This window comes from Halichoeres trimaculatus, unplaced genomic scaffold, assembly GCF_033239565.1.
Source record: "Halichoeres trimaculatus isolate MK-OKI-2021-1 unplaced genomic scaffold, fHalTri1.1 fHalTri1_scaffold_3, whole genome shotgun sequence".
Taxonomy (NCBI): Eukaryota; Metazoa; Chordata; class Actinopteri; order Labriformes; family Labridae; genus Halichoeres; species Halichoeres trimaculatus.
Window position 1 is genome coordinate 30,793,163 of NW_027437181.1, and position 19,243 is coordinate 30,812,405.

Genomic DNA, 19,243 nt, shown 5'->3' on the forward strand with positions numbered 1-19,243 from the left:
AGTGGCAACAAGCTGTAGCCCCCAATAAGAGCTCTTCAGGCCTGATAATACAAAGATGTGAGGGCTTGTGATTGGGTATGTTTATGTAAGCCAGCATCTATGGCTGTATCTATAAATCCTTGTGTCCCTGAATGTGTTCATGCTGGCTCTGTGCTGTTACTGTCTGCATGTCCTTGGGTTGTGAAGCACTTGTGTGAATGTATGAGTGAAAACGTGTGTGGGCATGTGTGAGACTCTCAGTGTATGGCCAGCTGCGGGAGGCTGTGGGTCCAGGGCTGAGCTTGTGACACAGCCAGCCTGCTGGCAGATGTGACAGTGCATACGCCCTTGAGGTTGGAGTGTGGGCGTTGAGGAGGGAAGGAGAGGAGGAAAGGAGACAGTACGGACCTGGGACACGACAGGAGCTCCGGGGGTCGTGGCGATTCCCGTCTGAGGAGGCTGCACAGGCTGGGAGGCAGCCTGGGCCGGAGCCTGAGGGGCCATAACCACGGGGGTCTGCTGTTGAGCCGTCACAGCCACGGCTGGAGCCACAGGGCCCTTCTGGAAGAGCAAGGAAGAGACAGAGAGATAAACAGGACGTGACGCGTAGCTCGCAGCAAGGCCACAGAGAACAGGAGGCAGGCGCCACAGCGCTCCTGTCACATCTGGTGTCCTGACTTCAGTGGACATCGCTAAACAGACAAGGAGGAGGAAGGGGAGGTGGTGACGAGCTGGAGGCTGAGAAAGACGGGAGGCCATCAAAGCTTTTCTTCATAGTCACCTACCTGACAAGGGAAAACTCCTTTCAGGACTCGTTACTGGTCATGCCAAACATAAGCCACCAAGTGTATCTGCTTTAATGATGAAACGTGAGAGGATGAATGACCAGAAAATATCTCACATCCACAGCACACATTTTGCTCAACACACGAGGTGCCATCAGCGGTCTCTCACTCGCAGGCCCTCATCACTTCTCTGAAATCTCTAGGGGCCTGTTCACACATGGCAACAAAAATCATCTCATGTGACGGAATAAGAAGCCGACAGTTCTAAATACAGGTGTAAACGCACCCAGAATGCATGAAGACACATTGGGATCTGATCACTAAAAGACAACTGGATAGAGGGATGATTTTTAAGATTTTTAATCAATCAGTGATGAAACTGACTCGACTTAAAGATGGCATAACTTGGGTGTTCAAAGCAAGAAATCCAAGGAGTCTGGGGAGAAGAAAAATCAAACTGAAACGCTAACTGTTTTCAAAACATACGTAAAAGTTATGGTATATCAAGTTTTACAAAAACAGGGATTCATGCAAATTCAAATGTAAGCATGGCGCTAAAAGCTGTCAGCTGGATCTTTAAAGTGTTTTTGAAAGGAGATACTTAGTTGATCAGAGCCTCAGAAATAGGGAGAAGTTAAGTTCATAAATTTCCTTCACAAGTTCAAATCAACTTCCTCTGCAAACAATCAGCTTGCAAGATTACTTCCTCTGTTGTTTTCTCCAATCTATTAATGTGTCTTTCACAGAAACTTACTTTATTTCCATCAAGATGTCATTAAAAACCAAATGGTTGCTTTTCACAAATGTTTTTGTCTTTGATATAAACCAAAAAGTACAGAGCCTGATGGCAATCACAATGCCAGTAACAGGTTAATATTCAAGGTTTATTTAAGATATTTGTTAGTGGGCATGTGAGCAAGACAATTTTCTGTCAGCTCCTGTCATTTTGGAGTGACTTGGCAAAGATAAATTATCTCCTCTGGCACAGCAAAGACTGAGGTTGTAGAAAACAACAGTCTGTCTGTTAAGCTCCACCCAGATTTTCTACGACAACCTTCAGTATATCTTCAGGACAATCACTGAGACGAGACACTGTTCCAGGGCATCCCTTGTCAGGTAAGCTCGGGAAATAAAATGTAGGACAAAGACTGAAAAATAGGAAAGTAAGGTGGGTTTTCTCACTGGGCGAAGTGCGGGACAAGAAGCAGAGGAAGAAGAGGAGGAAGAGGAGGATGTCTGGAGGGCAGGGCTAGAAGGAGCTGGAGAGGCGGCTGGTACCATCTTGGCTGGGGTCAAAGAACACTGCCGGGTGGTCTGAGAGGTCACAGGAGACTGCAGGACAGAAAAAGAGCAACACAGAGAAGACAGAGACAGACAGGGGAACAAGGGCAGAGAAAGATTTCAGAGATAGTGAGTGAGGGTTTTAAGAACACAAGACTTCAAAAGATTCAAAGGAAGAAAAACAGAGGAGGTAAGTCCATGTCAGTGTTTTATGGGAGAAGGACAGATGCAGAGGGGATCAGCGCTGGTAAGAAGACAAAAAAAAACAGGACAAAGTAGGGGAAGAGGAAGAAAAGAGCAGAAGTGTGCCTTGCAGGAAAGGTCATGACAGCAGGAGAGAAGTACAAGGGCAGCATGTTGGTGGTGTTGGAGACAAAGGTGGAGAACAGCATGTCTGGTGAGGTAAAAATAAGTTACAGTGCCATAAACCCAGGTCAGAACGACCGGATATCAACCAGAAAGGAAGAGTTAACAGTAAAGACCCATTTATGCTTAACTTTACATATGGAAACGGACGGAGCCTTCTGTCAATGCTCTACGTTCATATCCTCCGAATTTCTGAGCGTTTCCATGAAGTTTACGAATACGGACCAAAAGGAGCACTACCACTGGAAACTGTGGGGGCAGTGTAGCTGTTACTATCTAATACAAAACTCTAGTGAGACCCGGAGAAGAAATAACAATGGCGGAACTTTTGCAATGTATTTAACAGCCTCACCGACCACCGCCTGCGACAACGACGCCTCTGTTGTTGTCGTTTATGCAAGCGGTACATTGTTAATACATCCTTTACAGTCATCATGCTTGGTTTTGAGTTTTGTTGTCATAAACTTTTGACTCTGGACGTATAGAAGTATGTTAGCAGTGACTTTATCATCGACAGGTACATTTCCGTACGTAAAGGGAGTAAAAATAGGCCTTAAATGCATCTGACTTTCAAAGAAACCTGACCACATAATGTTGAAAAAAATCTCTGTGTTTCTGGCTTTAAGTTGCTGCTGACTAATCAAACTAGTGGACATATGTCAGCAATTCACAAAGCATGACTGAGCACAAACACTCGATAGTACATATATTTTCTCTGGAGCTACAACTTACTCACTTGAAAATGACACTTTAGTTCATTTACTGTCTCTTTTGTCAATAAATCCATGAAAACTCATTGTTTGAACAAAGTCTCAACTTGTATGGAGTGTTTTCAATTATAAGACATCATGCTGTTGTTTTTTGGGGTTTAGGAGGGGAAATGTGTCACAACTCTAGGTGCCATTTAAAGCAAAGCATGGGCTATCAGAATACTCAGAAGAGGTTTAAAGAGGAGGTAACGAGCTTTTCGACTTTTTCTGGTGTCCCTGTAGAAGCTGTACACGATTTACAGCCCAAAAATAAACTATCTCACACTGGTCTTTAGAAAGCACTTATTTCAGTCTCCGCCAAAAGCACTTTGTTTTTAGCTGCTTTCTCTTTAAGGCTCCACACTCCTCAACCCCCTTCCCCTCTGACTGGCCAGCCTTCTGGAGGCCTGTCAGGGGAGGAGCTATGGGCAGATCTTGAGCACACAGGTGAGCAAGTGTTGTATTTTCACAGAGAAAGTGTTGGGAGATGTTTTTTTCTTGTGGTAGCTTTCTATCTGCTATACAGAATGAGCTTGCCTGTGTGTAAATGTGCGCACGTATGTGTGTGTGTGTGTGTGTGTGTGTGTGTGTGTGTGTGTGTGTGTGTGTGTGTGTGTGTGTCTGTGAACACGTTTGAGCGGATCTTTCACGCACAGTGAAGTTCTGCGAGGAGACATGTGAACCCAACAATGTAAAAATGACATCCCATCATGTAAATTAGATAAATAACATGGGGCTATTCAGTCTGTTAAATAAGAAAAAACAAAGTATAGACCTGACCTATGAGAGTGGGAACTCTTAATTACTTCTGCTGTGAGCTGGTGCTGTTTGGAAAAAAGAATTAACTTGACTTCCAGGGGGGCAGGTGCTTCTGTTGGGGAGGCAGGCTGTCCCCTTTATATAACGGTAGGGGAGACACTGCTGATACCTGGCGATCGGTATCAGTACTCAACGGTACCAATTTTTGGTACTTTTTGTGTTTATGTGGTAAAAATGATCAAATTATATATATATATAGTTCACTTTTATTGGAATGTTCTGCCATATGAACGAAAGTTCCATAACATCTGTCATACAAACACTAAATCAGTACTTGTTGTACAGTAATAGTTAAATCACATATTTAGTGCAAATCAAATTTACAAAATGTAAATACAAAATTAAAGCTTATTGCCACTGTCCGGGCATTAAAGTAATACTCCAGGATGGAACAAGTTGGGTCCTATCACAAGGTTTAGGGCAGAAATTACCCCTACAGCAGTGATTTTGTGCAGCAGAAGTCCAGAGCGCTCACACCAAACACCCCCTCCCTGCTAGTCTGCTGGTTTCCTCTGCACTCAGACGGGGCCAATTTTTACTTGATCAAAAACACAAATAAACAGACTCCACCAAAAAAATCTGATATCGGTCTGCATTCAGGCTTTATTTAGAGAATTTTCAGCGCATTACTTTCACACAAAAACACTGCTAAATAAGGCTCTAGTTCTCATCTGTCTCTCTCATGTCTCTTCATCCCTGGCAGACTACCTGCGTTTGTTCATATCTGGCACGCCGTGCGCGCGGACTGATACACTAAGCGACGAGCGCCTTTAAGTTCCGTGGCGTTGCCCCTCTTCTCCATGCTTGTTTTGGTTACTCTTCGTGTTTTTCTGCCAATTTCACTTCCAGTTCCACTGCGGTCAGCAACAGACATTTACAAAATAAAAGCATGTGAGCAACATGCACTAATGTGCGATAAAATATTCAACGGCGTTCATAAATTGACGGGTTAACGCGAAAATAACGCGTTAACTTGCCCAGCACTATATATATATATATATATATATATATATATATATATATATATTTCAATTTAACATATTTATTCTTCAATATATAACCTTGTAATGCTGTGTTCATGTCCATCATTGAAAATTACCCCAATCTTCCAGTCTCCAACAGTCACAAGGATGCATTTAGGTACCTGAAGATGGTACCTTTCGATTTTTCGTGAATCAGTACCCGATACTTTTGACAGTATTCAGTCAGCACCTATAAAAGTACCTAATTTGGTACCCATCCCTGGCTACAACCTCATCATTTCAACAAGTCTCATGAAGATCTTCTATTATTTTGAGAACAAACGTCTTGATCAGTTTATGGACAGATTCAGCAGTTTTTAAAACATATGAACTTGTAGCAGTTTGAAAATCTGTACATCCAACACGGTTACTTTAAATCAATGTTTAAGATATTGGAGAGCACAACACACACACACACACACACACACACACACACACACACACACACACACACACACACACACACACACACACACACACACACACACACACACACACACCTTAAGTTAAGGCCTAAACAAAAAGCTCAACATTTGTCAGTCTAAGCAGGAATTGTCTTTACACAAAACTGACCATCATCATCACACCTCCCAAGTTTTTCTCATTGAGTTTACCTTATAGAACAACATCACTCTTATAAAGCTGACCCTGCTGTTTTCTTTAGCACATTAATGGCATCAGTGGTTTATCACACACACACATACACACATGCGTGCAAACAGGCAGACATCCATACACACTACCAGGCTGCTTTCTTGTCTTCAGGCCAAGACAACCCAAGAGGGCCTCTGCCCTGACCTCTGGCACACAGCCGTCCATTCACAAACAGACAAAAGCATTCACACACTGACAGTAGAGAGAGCAGACACACATTTTAACACATGATTAACTGCACTTGTCTCGCACACAAATGAAAACACACAAACAGACACACAGCCCTGCCAAAGGACAAGGGGGAAAGAGGCAAAGAGTTGTAAAGAAGTAGGATAAAGAGAGGAGGAGGGAGTTTCTCCTCCACTGAAAGTTTTGGCGGATACAAAAGAAAGATGCAGAGAGGAGTTTGGGGAAAGTGGGTGTGTAAGGGATGAGGGAAGAGGAGACGGGGGAGACAGTAGGGGTAAAGGAGGGTTGGTTAGAGCCACGGGGTGCATCCCACCGCGAGCTATGCCTCTCTTCTTCTCTCTGCCTCTCACGCACACTGACAGACACACACAAACGCGCTGAAGAACTAAAGCCGTGTTAGCTTTTTAAAATAATCAGGCAGTTGGATGATGAATGATTTAACAGGTATGGAAGGAAGGAAGCTCAGGATGCCTTCCGTTTCTCCCCTCGGGGTTGTGGGAAGAGTGACAGGCCGACAGAGGGGTTGAGCTCTGGGAATAAACACCATTCCCTTTCATTTCTCGCTTCTGCTTTTCCTGTCAGGAGGCGACGCCGCGGCCCGCTAATTTGTCATCAGTGTGACTGTGAGAGGCGATGACAATCTGCAAGTCTTTTTTGAGAGGGGTTCACATCAGGATGGGTACAGGTTGTATGTCTGTGATGCTAAAGGGCCACTTTCAAAGCCAGGGAGACACAGGGATAACGGACTGCTGAGAAAGATTTACACCCACTTTAGAAAGCACGAAGGAAAAGAATAAAAGATTTCAAGAAAGTCTACTTAATGTTAGGTTTAAATCAGTTATATGGCTCCTAACAACCCAGTCCACAGATTCGCAAAATAACCTAAAAATCAATAAACAAAACACAGCAGAGTGTCATACAACGACCAATCATATGGGAATTACATTACCTATGTTTGATCTTGATGCTGTGATTTTCTGGACATTTTCTTTTACCAGATAGATCAATCAAGTGCATTTCTGCACTTATAAATTGTCTGTTTGTTGTTCCACTGAAAACAAATGTTCCAGGAATTGAAACCTGACAGAAGAACTCCAAAATCAGAGCAAAGTATTTCTGAGTCTAAGAAAAGACAAGAAAATGCTGCCCTCTAGTGTCAGTCTTTTGTCCTTACAGGTTTTGTTACTGAACAAGCATCTCAGATCTTAGTGCAGCCTCTATAAAAGGCCTTTATTGGCTAAATGAAGTGGCTGGATGATTTCAGCTCTTAGTTTTTTGTGAAAGAAAAAAAAAGCTTTGCAGTAAAGAAATGCTTTTCTCACTCATTTTCTCACATTTATGGCAACTCTTATCTGATGAGATGACTGTCATAAAGAAGAACTTAAAAATGGATTTGGCTCCAAAGTTACTGGGCAAAAGTAAAAAAAAAATTGAAAAAAGGTGCCCAAAGTACCAATCCTGTTAAATTTTGAAACCCTCTATCTAGGTCTACATCCAGACAACATCAAAGGTTTTTCCAAAAGATAAATGTTAAATATTCTGCTAATATCAAACAAAAAAGCACCCACTTGGAAATGGTTATCAACACATGCCCCCACAGTAGAAAACTGGATTGATGTAATCCACAATATTTTCATGATGAAGAAACTCACTTTTATTTCAAGGCTTGAACAAAAGAAGTTGAAACAATAGTGGAAACCTTGGACTACTTACGCATCTTCATTAAACTGTACTACATCCAAAATATGGACATGGTAACCCTCTTACCCTTAAGAGTTTGCTAGGTTTTGTTTTGTTGTTAATTTTTGAGCTACTCAACTGTTAATAATTTATTCTTGTCAATACAAGTCTTTCTGATCTAAGAACATATGCAAGCAGCTGGGCTTATACACCCAACCCACAAGGTTTTCTTTTCTGTTATGAACTCTCTAATTTCTTTATGGTCCATGGTACAATGAGTTTTTTTGTTGTTGTTTTACTTATATCATTATTTCATTTTATTTTATTTTATTTTATTTTATTTATTTATTTCGTTATTGATTTATTTTCACTTTTTATGTTTCCCCACCAAAATTATACTTAAATTCATCAGTTTTCAGTATACTTGATGATAACCACATACTTGGATATATGTCTACACAGAAATATATTTGGTTTGGACTTGTTTGCACTCTTTCACTGTTAGTCAGATATCCTGATTGAGATTGAGGGTATGTATTTGAGAAGATTTTTCTTTTTATGTGGGAAGGTGCATATACATGCATATAAATGTAAATGCAAATTTCTCATTGTGTTACAACCTCTGACATTCTAATTTTTGATACAAAAGTTGTTTTTCATTTATTTTTTGTATTTTATTTTTCTTTTAAATCGCCTTCATTTTTTTTATTAATTACAACCACATTTTATAACAATGGTCTGAAAACAACATGTTGTACTTGTCTTACTGTTTTTCCTTATTTCTGAAAAATGAATGCAACTTTCTGTAACTTTCTGTAACATATTTTAATTTTCTGTTGAATAAAAACGTGTATATATATATATATACATATATATATATATATATATATATATATATATATATATATATATATATATGGATTTGATTACTTAACATCAGAAAACCTGCCTGCCAAAGATTTGTATAGAGGTACTGTGGACGTCATAAATGGACGCTCAATTTTTAGAAAATTTCTTTCAAAAAAAGACACCATGTGGAGTAACAGTCTGCACCTTCAAGAAATCAAATTAGATGTCTAAAAAGTACTGTGAAAGGACGTTCTTTCAAAGTCTCTGTGCAGTGGGCTCACTCACTCACTCACTCACTCACTCACTCACTCACTCACTCACTCACCCACTCACTCACTCACTCACTCCTACTCAGACGTTCACTTGACGCCCAAAAAGCTGACATTCAAATGATGAACTGCATATCAACGTCCACGTGGGGTCATGGTTAGACCAGGTTAGACGTCCAAATAGCGGACCTAATTTTAAAGTTGTGTAGACGTTCAGGATTGGTCTTGGACTTACAGACATGATACAGACCTGATCTGCATGTCCATCAGACATCTGATGTTTAATGGGGAGCCCAGGTTATAATAATCTAGATTTTTCCCATCCATACAGTAAAATAAACACACTGACAAACAAAAGGAAAAGTGTATCTAACAGGGATGGGATGATGATACCAATCTCTGATAAATTTCAGTGTATTCCTCTTGATAAAAACATGTTGCTGAGCAGTGCTAGAAACAAAGCAAACAACTTGGGGCCAAATTTATCTAATATTTCAGCTGTAATTAATGATATTTTGAGCTGGATGAGGCTGGATGAGGCTGGAGAGACGTGGTTTATATCTGTAATAGAGGTTTATGACACTACCTGATATGTGGAGCTAAATTTCAAGTATTGTAATTGTGTCTATTGTACAGCACATTCTTAAATATGAAAAGTAATATTAATTTGATTTAGGCATGTTTGCATTTAACCTACTTTTGTACAATTATCATCATTATTTTTGTCTGCGTTTTTTGCCATGTTCTTCTCACTAAACCAGTCCTGTAACAGTGACAAATACTGAGAGGCTGTTTTCTTTAGTTAAACTAACATCTCTTAGCTTGCTAGTTTTTGTTCAGATTCACTGCAAAAACTTAACTTTAATCAAAATTTTGTTTTATTTTTATTTTTTCTTTATTTTTTAAAATTCTATTTAGATGTGTTTTGAGCCACAAGTGCAGAAAAATGTCATATTTGAAGTTATTAAAACACAGGTATGATGCCTTACTTGATACTTGTTAAGAGTATAGCAAATGAGGTGAGACAAATTTGCTTGTTTCAGTTTCGTGACATAAAAATAATGTCTAAGAATAATACTTTGAAAAGAGACATTTTTCTGTTCTACTCTTGTCATCTTTCTGCAGTGTGGACTGGTCTTCCATTGACCACAATTCTGTTGATCAATGCCCACTGAAAACAATTGCTTTAAAATGAAATTATAAATTCTATAAATGTGACAGACTGCTTTGTATTAGGTGTGATGTTGGTATGATGTTTGCGATTAGGTTGTTTCAAGCATCTCTCTAACCATTCAAAATGAATCCTTGGGGTTTGGATCTGAATCACTTAATAAACCCTAACAAGTGCTTTTTTAATTTCCCTCTTTCTTTCCAACCATCAACCATATCCCTATCCAACTATGGAAGAGTTAAGCTACTCTGATCAGAAGAAATATTTATCCGTGCTTCAACTGCCCTCCTTGACTTATAGATGACTTGTGAAGAAAAAAAGGAGGAAATCAAATTTTAAAAAATGACAAACTAGTCGTGATATTTAAGGAAGTTAAGCTCCAAAGGTGTGAGCCAAGCAGCACAAGCTCAGGTTTTCACATGAATGATGTATCCACAGGTGATAATAAGCAAACTCCAATTAATGATTCAGTGGCTGGTTAAATTTTGATGAGAGGACCCCATGGAGTCATTAAGGCGCCTTGAGACATTAATTCACTCATTAATCTCAGCTTAATCTATACGTAAAATCATCAAGAATATTCATTGAATATAATTACACAGTTTAACATATTAATCACAGCCCAATTAGGGTCCAGAGCTCAGCTGTTCTCTCAATGAAGTGGAGCCCACCCAGCATGGACTGTGTGTACCCACACATAATGAGATCAACATTTCCACAATTGAATCAGTCGGGCTGCTGTTGACAAAGGTCAGCAGTCGTTTCAAATAACACTGAGAGAAATTCTTTAGAGCTGAAAGCGTGCAGGAACAGAGTCAGGCTTTCTCTTATTTGTACATAGATGCTCCCAGTAAGTAAGCAACAGATTGATGCACTTTGCTTCACAGAATATAAATAATAACAGAAGCTGGAGATAAATCTAAGCTAGACATCAAATTCACAACCAAAAAAGATTGTTTAAAAACTGAAAAATAAATTTGTGTTGTACTTTCCCATGAAAACTATAGTCTGTATCACAGCATCCCAAAGTTCAGTGCACAAGACAACTGACACGGAGCGACACCTGTGAGCTAGTGCAAGCAGGTAACTCAAGCTGAAGTACTTTTACTTTTGAAATGTGTAATTTTCACCCAGGAAAGTATCCTCACAACCAGTTGTCAGTGTAAGCTGCAGGATTACAGCTCTCTGCATCTGCTTTTGCAATGTAACCACCGCCCTTTACTAGTGCTGCACTCAAACTTTCAGCCCCCTCACCTTCCCAGAATCCCCCTGCAGACTCAAGCTATGACGGGTTTAAGATAACGTGCCACCACTCCTTAATCTCTATGAAGTTGATCTGTAAGGAGTAATGAGGTTCACCAATAAGAGAGAAAAAAGTTTTGATTGAAACAAAATGGGTTAAGACTGAACTTGGTTTAAGTTTATAAGAAGAGCCGAAACCTCTTAAAGAACTTCAAACAAATCCTGCTGCTTCATAAAATGACCTAATTTCTCATGAGCTGGATGACTGAAAACCTTTACAGAGGTCTGCTGTAAATCATTCTGATAATTACGTCCGCCAAGGAGGTTATGTTTTTGGGAGAGTTTGTTTGTTTGTCAGTGAACCAAATAACTCAAGAGGTAACAAACGGATCTTGATAAAATTTTCAGGAAATGTTCAAAATGGGATAAGGAAGAAGTAATTAAATTTTGGAGGTGATCCGGATCATCGTCTGGATCCAGGACTTTTTTAAGGATTGTTCATCATTGTGAGATAGGGCCATTTTCACCATATGTGTATATAACCTCAGGATAAATGGTCTGATTCCTCTGCAAAACAATACAAGACAAGGTCACCATAATTTCTGACAGATGTAAAAGTACTATCCAGATCCTGGCAATATTATTGATACTGGTCATCATAATTTCCAACACTGTCAGGTAACAAATTATTGTACAAACCTGAAAAGGAGTATAACATTAAAGAAGGACTAAAGTGTTCCGTGACAGTCACAATATGCTTGGCAAAGGTCTGCGCTCTCTGAGTGCTTTTCTAGTTTTAATTAGAAAACAATCCGTTAGGACATTATCAAGTCTGAGGTTGGTAACTTGGTAGTGGGCAGAGTCAGGAACACGCCTAAAAGGCAGGCTTTTATTTCATTGTTTGTTTGTGTTTTTGTATTTTCAAGTAAAGTTGTATGAGGCAGTTATGTTTCACCCATGGGAGATCCCAGTCAACTTAGTTCCTATGTTGAGAATTGGCATGGATGACTATGAGCCACCTCCCGGTCGCCTATACCATCTAATTAAGCTTATTTTAAGAAAGTTTAAATCAAACATTAAGTCTACACATTTTTCAACAGTCTTAAGTCTCATTCTGTTTTGTTTTAGCATCTGTTGCCCAAAAGCATTTCAACCTGGGACACATTATCACAAAAGTCAGAACATTTCCACAACAGTGATGTTTTCTCAATTAACAAAGGTACATTAACTATTGTAAAAGGAGCAAGTTATTCTGACCGTGCTTTTATGATATGATGCTGAGGCTAGCTAGCATCTATTGAGCTGAGCATCTGGTGCTAAAGTGGTGTCAAAATAATGTTTCAGGTTTAATCTCTTTCGAGAAGGACATGTTGGGTAAAGGTGTTGAGTAAAACTTACAGTAAAAACTGCATGCACCCAAATGCAGCATTAGATATCCGTTTATTTATTGCACTTTAAGCAACTATTGCAATACAGAATAATTTTATCACTCCATCCCATATTTTTCTCATATTGTGCTGCCAAATCTGGGTGAGGTTTAATGAGGACACAGAACACAGTGTTTCAGTGGTAACTGTATGAGCCCAGGAAATGCAACAGAGAAGCACAGACTGCAGCTGCACAGGCACGATACATCCTGATACATGTAGGCACTGTGGGCACAATCCTCCAAACAGTGGAGCTCAGCTCTTTTAGTTTATTCAGCACTCACTGAGAAATGTTTGAGAAATAAGGAATGTGTAGGACAGGACTAATCCCTGACAGCATGTTGTATAGGGTTGATTTAGGCAACCAGTAAAGGTTGCAGAGGCTTTTTTCAATAATCTCACTGTATGTAAAGGTGAATGAGAGGAAGAAAAATTCATCAATACTTCAAGAGTTAGGAGTTAGTCACTTCATCTGTTCGACAGTTATTGAATTTGCACTTCAAATCACATTTAGATTTCAAAATTTTGCTTTTCAAAACATACTACCAATGTAGAGCAATTCTTACAACCATCTTGATTTGAGAATCAAATCAAAAAAGTTAAGTCCGCTGTAGTGTTGCATGGCCTGCAGTCAGTTTTCACCCATTCAGTGAGCGCAATAGTTAACTTCTTGGGTTTATTTTCATCCACAGTGTGGCAATGTGCACATTTGAAATTTATCTGCTTCTGTGATGCAGTTGCTCACTGACATCAGTATGCTTAGCTCTAAGGTAGTGGCTCAAAGTAACTGACTGATAAGTATGACTTTTGACTTGTCAGCTGAGCTGTCTCTGTGTTTTTGTAAAGTGCAGTGGTGGTGTTGTTTAACATTACCAGAAAAAAAGCAGATAAATGCTACAGATAAACTACCGTGTCATGTGTATGCATATCATACTCTACACACTACTTTCTTTAAATTAATTGTGTGAAAATCAAAGCACAATAATTTTATCAAGACAAGATGCCCTTCCTTTTCATGTTGTTTTGAGCTGTTTTTCAGCACCAGGAGCTGTCCACACTTCACTAGTAATCTGTGATCTCAAACTTGTTCCTGCTATCATTAAAAATAACTTCTCCATGTCTGAAAACCTTTCAAATGGAATCCAACATGATTCAGTTTTTACTATTATCTATAAAAAAAATTATCTTCTGGTCATGGACATTCCTTGATGCCCATCTTCTGAATCAAGGCTAACACATGTATTTCTTTTTTTTAACCTATTTTTAATATAAATACTCTCTGTATCATCAAAAAAAAAATCCACAATGTTAGTATTAATTCTTGGTTGCAATATGTTTTCAACAGTAAGTTAAGTGTATAAGAGTTCAAATATTATTTCTGGATAACAGTTTGTTTCATGTTAAACTATACAAACATTAATGGGCAAGTACAGTCAAAAGACCTACAGTATTACAGATTTAAAAAAATAAATGCTATTTTTGGATGTTACCTCCAGGCTCATTCGTGACACAGGCTTCAATCACAATTGTGCAAAGCTGCTGCTGCAACAGGCAAAAAATACAGCTGTTTCAGATAAAGCCCTTCCCTTTTTTCAACTAGCTCCTTTCAGTTTCCAGTCTTTAAATTTCCCAACTTTCACAACAGGGCGTTAGTAAAGTAAGAGGAGTCAGCAACTGGCACCAAAGTGAAAGCAATAATGTGCTCCTAGACATACAAAAGCCATAAATTTTAACATTTAAAAGGAAGCATATACTGCAGTTATTATATAAAACAGGAAAACCTGCTTATAAATTCTATACTGTATATATATATATATATATATATATATATATATATATATATATATATATATATATATATATATATATATATATATATATATACTATACTATATAGTATATATACCAGAACCAGATTTATCATGACACAGTATATGAAATACGTCTTTTTTTTATTGATCTCTTGTAGTTTCTGTCTAGCTGTAAGCACACAGTATGGCTCAGTGGTTACACCGCTGTGGTCTCTCTCCTTTAAGTGTTTCTGTGGTTGCTGATGTGCGTGCTCCCTAGCAGACTCTCACCTGTGGAGTTGTGACTCTAAAGGACGCTCCCGTCGTGGGGGTGGCAGGTCGTGGAGAGATGTTGTTCTGGGCCTGGGCCTGAGCTTGAGCCTGAGCCAAAGCCTGCTGAGGAACCATCACCAGCTGGCCCAGCTCAGTGCGTACCAACACCATCCCTGAACAATCATAAGGAACAGTCATTAGAGGAAACAAAACAACCATGTGGCACTGAATGCTGCTTCTGACCAAAGGCAGATATATATTTTAGATGTCAATGGCAGGTTTGTGGAGTGTACAAGCCACATGCACAGACTACAGCACTGCATATTAGAGGACTCACTGGAAGCTAAACCAAGTATCTTTAAAGAGGGGGTATTATGCTTTCTCATATTTTTAAAATAGTTATCAAGTTACAATGTTTGATGTACACATTAAATGTGTGCAGATTCTCAAACATCCACATATTTATGTTGTAGAAATCCCTGAATCAGTCTGTAAACTGCTTGAAACAGTCTGTTTCTAAAATAGCATGTGCTATTCTCTTCAGAAGAGTTACTGAAATTATGAGGTCATTGTAGAGATGCATTGATATAAAACTTTTACCAATACCGATATTTGACATTAATATTGCTGTAGGCCGATATCTGATATCAATAGTGGTAAAAAAAAAAAAATTACCAACATCGTCCGCTACCGATATTGATACCGATATATTGTAGATCCTTGTGCATCCCTAGGTCATTGCACAAGGATCTACAAAATGCTCAATGACAGGTTGGGGGTGCAGGCCTCAAACAAAAAGGTCTGTCCATTGCTCTTCCCCCAACAGGTCTCGAGAGGACCAGCCAATCAGAGAGAAGGGGTTTATGTCGCAGGGAGCCTTAAAGACACAGCAGCTAATATGAAGTGTTTTAGACTTCTGAAACACCAAAATGAGAAAATTAGGATTTTTTTAGCTGAAAATCATTTAAAAGCTGTGAGGGTACCAGAAAGATAGTATAGGTTTGCAAAAAAAATATCAATACCCCCTCTTTCAAAAAACACACATTCACACAGGCATAAAAAATTAAACTAAAACTAACACAAAATGTAATACCTGTTTGCCAAAACATTCTTGTTGTTCCTTTTTTTTCAGTGGAAACAGTTTTTTTTCCACTTTCACCATGAGACTATTCAGCACATGAATCCTTATTACAATGTTTAAATTATGTACCAAAAAAGGAGAATAGGGAGATTTCTATCATTAGCTTTTGTATGATTTAATATGCAATTAAAAAGTGAGTGAATTATCGGAACTTAAAAGGCAGAAAGTATCAATGTTTAAAAAGCCAGGTATGATATTAAAAAAAAAAAAAACCTTCTGTTATTGTACTAATGAAGGCCTCTTATCAGAAAGAAAAGACCTGGAAAGTTAATTTTTAACACAGTATAAAGGAAGCAATAAGCAACCAGCATGTCAAGTGCACTGGATGATCATTAATACTGTGGGAAGTAAAACTGTGTGGTTTTGATACCAAATATCCCAAATGCTTTGATCTCAGTCTGCTGTTAAGATTTACTATTATCAGCGGATGTAAAGAGTAAAACTGCAGAACAGTAGATTAAGACAATAGTGTTTTGATGGTACTGCATAAAGCAAAACTTACTGAGGCTGTAGCAAAGAAAATGATGAGTAAAACTTACAATAAGTAGGAATTCTGGTTATTCTAGTGTCACTGCCAGGTCAAGTTGAAATGCTTTGCTACTCTTTTTTTTATTAATCTTTAAAGAACCTCTAAGCAAACAAGACCTGAGGCTAATTACGTTCTCTGGTAATTATCTTTCTATCTGAATGAGCCGTTAATCCTGGGGTGAGATGACTCAGGGTGTTATTCCAGACAAAAAATTGTCTACAGTTATTACTTAACATTACAAACTTGCACATCTGCAGAGGTTTGTTCCCTGACCAGAAGGGTAACCATATTAAGAACATGTTTCCCTATATGATAGGTAGATGTGTAGGATTGTTTTATTGCTTTTTACACCATTTGATGTCAAACAGTCTTTGGTGGCTTTACAACCTGGGAACAATAGAGGTCACTATATTAAAAAAATAAACTACAGCAAATACGAAAACACAATCCACAATAATTTCCCAAAAATGAGACTCAGCATACCTGGCTTCAGCTTGTAACAGAACTGTGTGAATAGCAACAGGTTTCCACTAATGAGTATTTTTTTTGGTTGTGTCATTCAAAAAGTAAAAGGCCTTTCTTTTCAACATGTGTAACTTTTCCTACAGCTAATTCACACTGCTTTCTTGAAAAATGTCATAAGGCTGTGCACACTTAGAGGAATTCCTCATGAATGTGCTATATAAGTTACAGCCATCTTGACACACTGACAGTGAACTTTTCAAATGTAGATAAATGCAGAAAGATATACTCCACATGTTCTCTACTTAACAAACTTTGCACTTGAAATTCATCAAAAGGCTACAGGGAATAATAATAAAATAATAGTTATGTGCAGCATGGCAACCAAATTATGCAAGAGGACAGTTAGACTTCATTCGACAAAGCTGCAATGTAAACTTTAAGCATCACTTGTCGTATTTATTGAAATTTATTCACAGATGTGGTATTAGTGTTGTGTTATGGTGCTGTTGCAGATGCTTGGTGTAAATGTTATAATTTACACGCCTCGGTTGGCACATTATTACACTGCTGTGTTAAGTGTTTGATTCCCCATGGGGCCACACATGCTGAAACTCACAGCACAGCTACTGTGAATAAAGCATCTATCAACAGGCATATTTTTCCTCCAGAAATGAAACAAATTTGTTGGCTGGAAACTTGTAGGGCTTCTCAAATGCATCAGAATATACTATAATGACAAGACATCAAGCACGCACAACATCCATGTAGACAGGTAAGACTTTGTATCACTTATGGGCCCATATGGTTATTATACCACAGGTGCCAACAGCACCCTCTTAACTCTCTCCTCTCCAGCAAACCTTACCCGGAGGGATGGTAAACCCAGGGGGCAGCTGAATGGTCGTCTGCTGCTGAGGTGGTCTCACAATCAGCTGGGGGGCTACGATCCTTTGAGGTGCTGTGAGTCCAGGGCGAGGTTGAGTTTGTGCAGTGGTGGCAACAGCAGGGGATGGGGAGGGGGCTGCAGGTCTGACCATGCTGATAGTGGTGGTCACTGATGTCGTTTGAGCAGCTCCACACACAGAACTTGTTGCCACCGCTGTAGTAACACAAGCAGCAGTTGTGGGAGAGCTTAGAGTTACTGTTGTGGTGGTTGTTGTTCCAGCTGCTGTTGTAGATGTTGTTGGTATGACAACAGAAGGTGTAGCAGATACAGTGTTTATTACAGAATTGACAGATTGGCTTGACATTACAATTTTGGACTGACAATCGTCTGTTTTGGAAGCCCCAGTGTCTGTGAGGGTTTTGCTGTGGTTGTCCTGTGAAACTGGAGATGTGGTGGATGTTACCCGGGCGCCCTGCTGGACCAAGGCCGACACAGTGGTCCCGTTGCCGTTCTGGGCAATACTTGCCACGATATGACTGGGAAGTCTATGTAAAGCAATGGTGGGAGTCCCCCGGTCCAAAGCAATAGCAGACTGACCTACAGGCAGGCTGGCGTTAGAAACTGTGAAAGTGGAAGTGTTAATAGAGGATGTTACAGGTCGGGTGGAGTTTGTTGTGGTTGTATCCTCGGAGATAACGTTTTCCACCACTGCTGTGCTGCTGTTCCTCCTCGTCGTAACACCGGCTCCGTTGAAACTCTTTATCCGCGAAGAAGCGCTCCTCCGCGGGGTGGTGATGCGTTTTCTCGGTGGGTTGGCTTCAGTCGACGTCTCACCTGCACCCGGGGAAACCTTACACCCCCGGCTGGATGTGGTGCTGATGCTGCTCAGCGGAGCTGCCAAAGTTGACACACCAGATGCAGTCAGTGTTGTGATGGATGCTCCATGTGATTGCAAACCGCTGCTAGTGGCGCTCACACCGGCAGCTGAAGTGGTGGAGGGCTGGTCAAAAGAAGGCGTGCAGCCCAAAGAAGGAGACGTGACAGTTTTATCCGGGCTAACGTCTTTAGAGTTGATCTCCTGGCGCATCTCAGGTTTATTCCGCCGTCCTTGTTGTTGTTGTTCTACTGTTGTGGTGCCCACTGGAGCTGGTAGCGTTTTTCCTAAGTGATGGTTAGCGGGGGCCACTGAGCCAGCGCCTCCGTTTTCGTCTGTTTTACCTGCTGAGTTGCTTTGGCCAGCAAGCTGTGACTCCAACGAGCCCACCAGGTCGCTCACCGCTTTTTCATCCACCTCTGAAAAGAGCATATCTTCCAGGGGGTCGGAGGCGCCCGCCATCTCTGATCACTGAGAGCTCCTGTGTTTTTTTACAGTGCGCCTGCGTGTTACTAGGCATTCTGGGAATGAATCTTACGTCATTAGATGGCGAGGGGAGGAGGGGGTCTCCTGGCTTTATTTTTTTATACGGTTAGAAATATAAATAAATGTGTCTATTTTATATACTTTACTTCGAGATATGAGGTAGAAATTAAACGTATTTTTAACAAAACAGTGTGAAAGGAAATCGGTGGAAACTGCATCTTGATAGTTGCAATAGCCAATTCTAACATGATACAGTTAACGTAGCCTAATTGTAATTAATAGGCCTAATTGTCCAGATAACTGTAAATGTCCTCACC

The 19,243-nt window shown here is 39.8% G+C and overlaps 1 protein-coding gene across 2 annotated transcripts in view; it reads right to left on the bottom strand.

The window, feature by feature from the left end:
- LOC141787433 (transcription initiation factor TFIID subunit 4) overlaps window positions 1-18,960 on the bottom strand; it is a 129,153-nt gene extending 110,193 nt beyond the window's left edge. The window contains exons 1-4 of one of the 2 annotated variants that reach the window (XM_074665783.1): window positions 17,546-18,960; window positions 14,564-14,718; window positions 1,947-2,096; window positions 388-540 (exon numbers count right to left, since the gene is read on the bottom strand). In XM_074665783.1, the coding sequence (XP_074521884.1) occupies window positions 388-540; window positions 1,947-2,096; window positions 14,564-14,718; window positions 17,546-18,902 (1,815 nt within the window). In that variant the 5' untranslated portion in view covers window positions 18,903-18,960. The remainder of the gene's footprint in view (window positions 1-387; window positions 541-1,946; window positions 2,097-14,563; window positions 14,719-17,545) is intronic. The other variant, XM_074665784.1, reaches the window with a different exon arrangement.
- Between the last annotated feature and the right edge of the window lie 283 nt (window positions 18,961-19,243).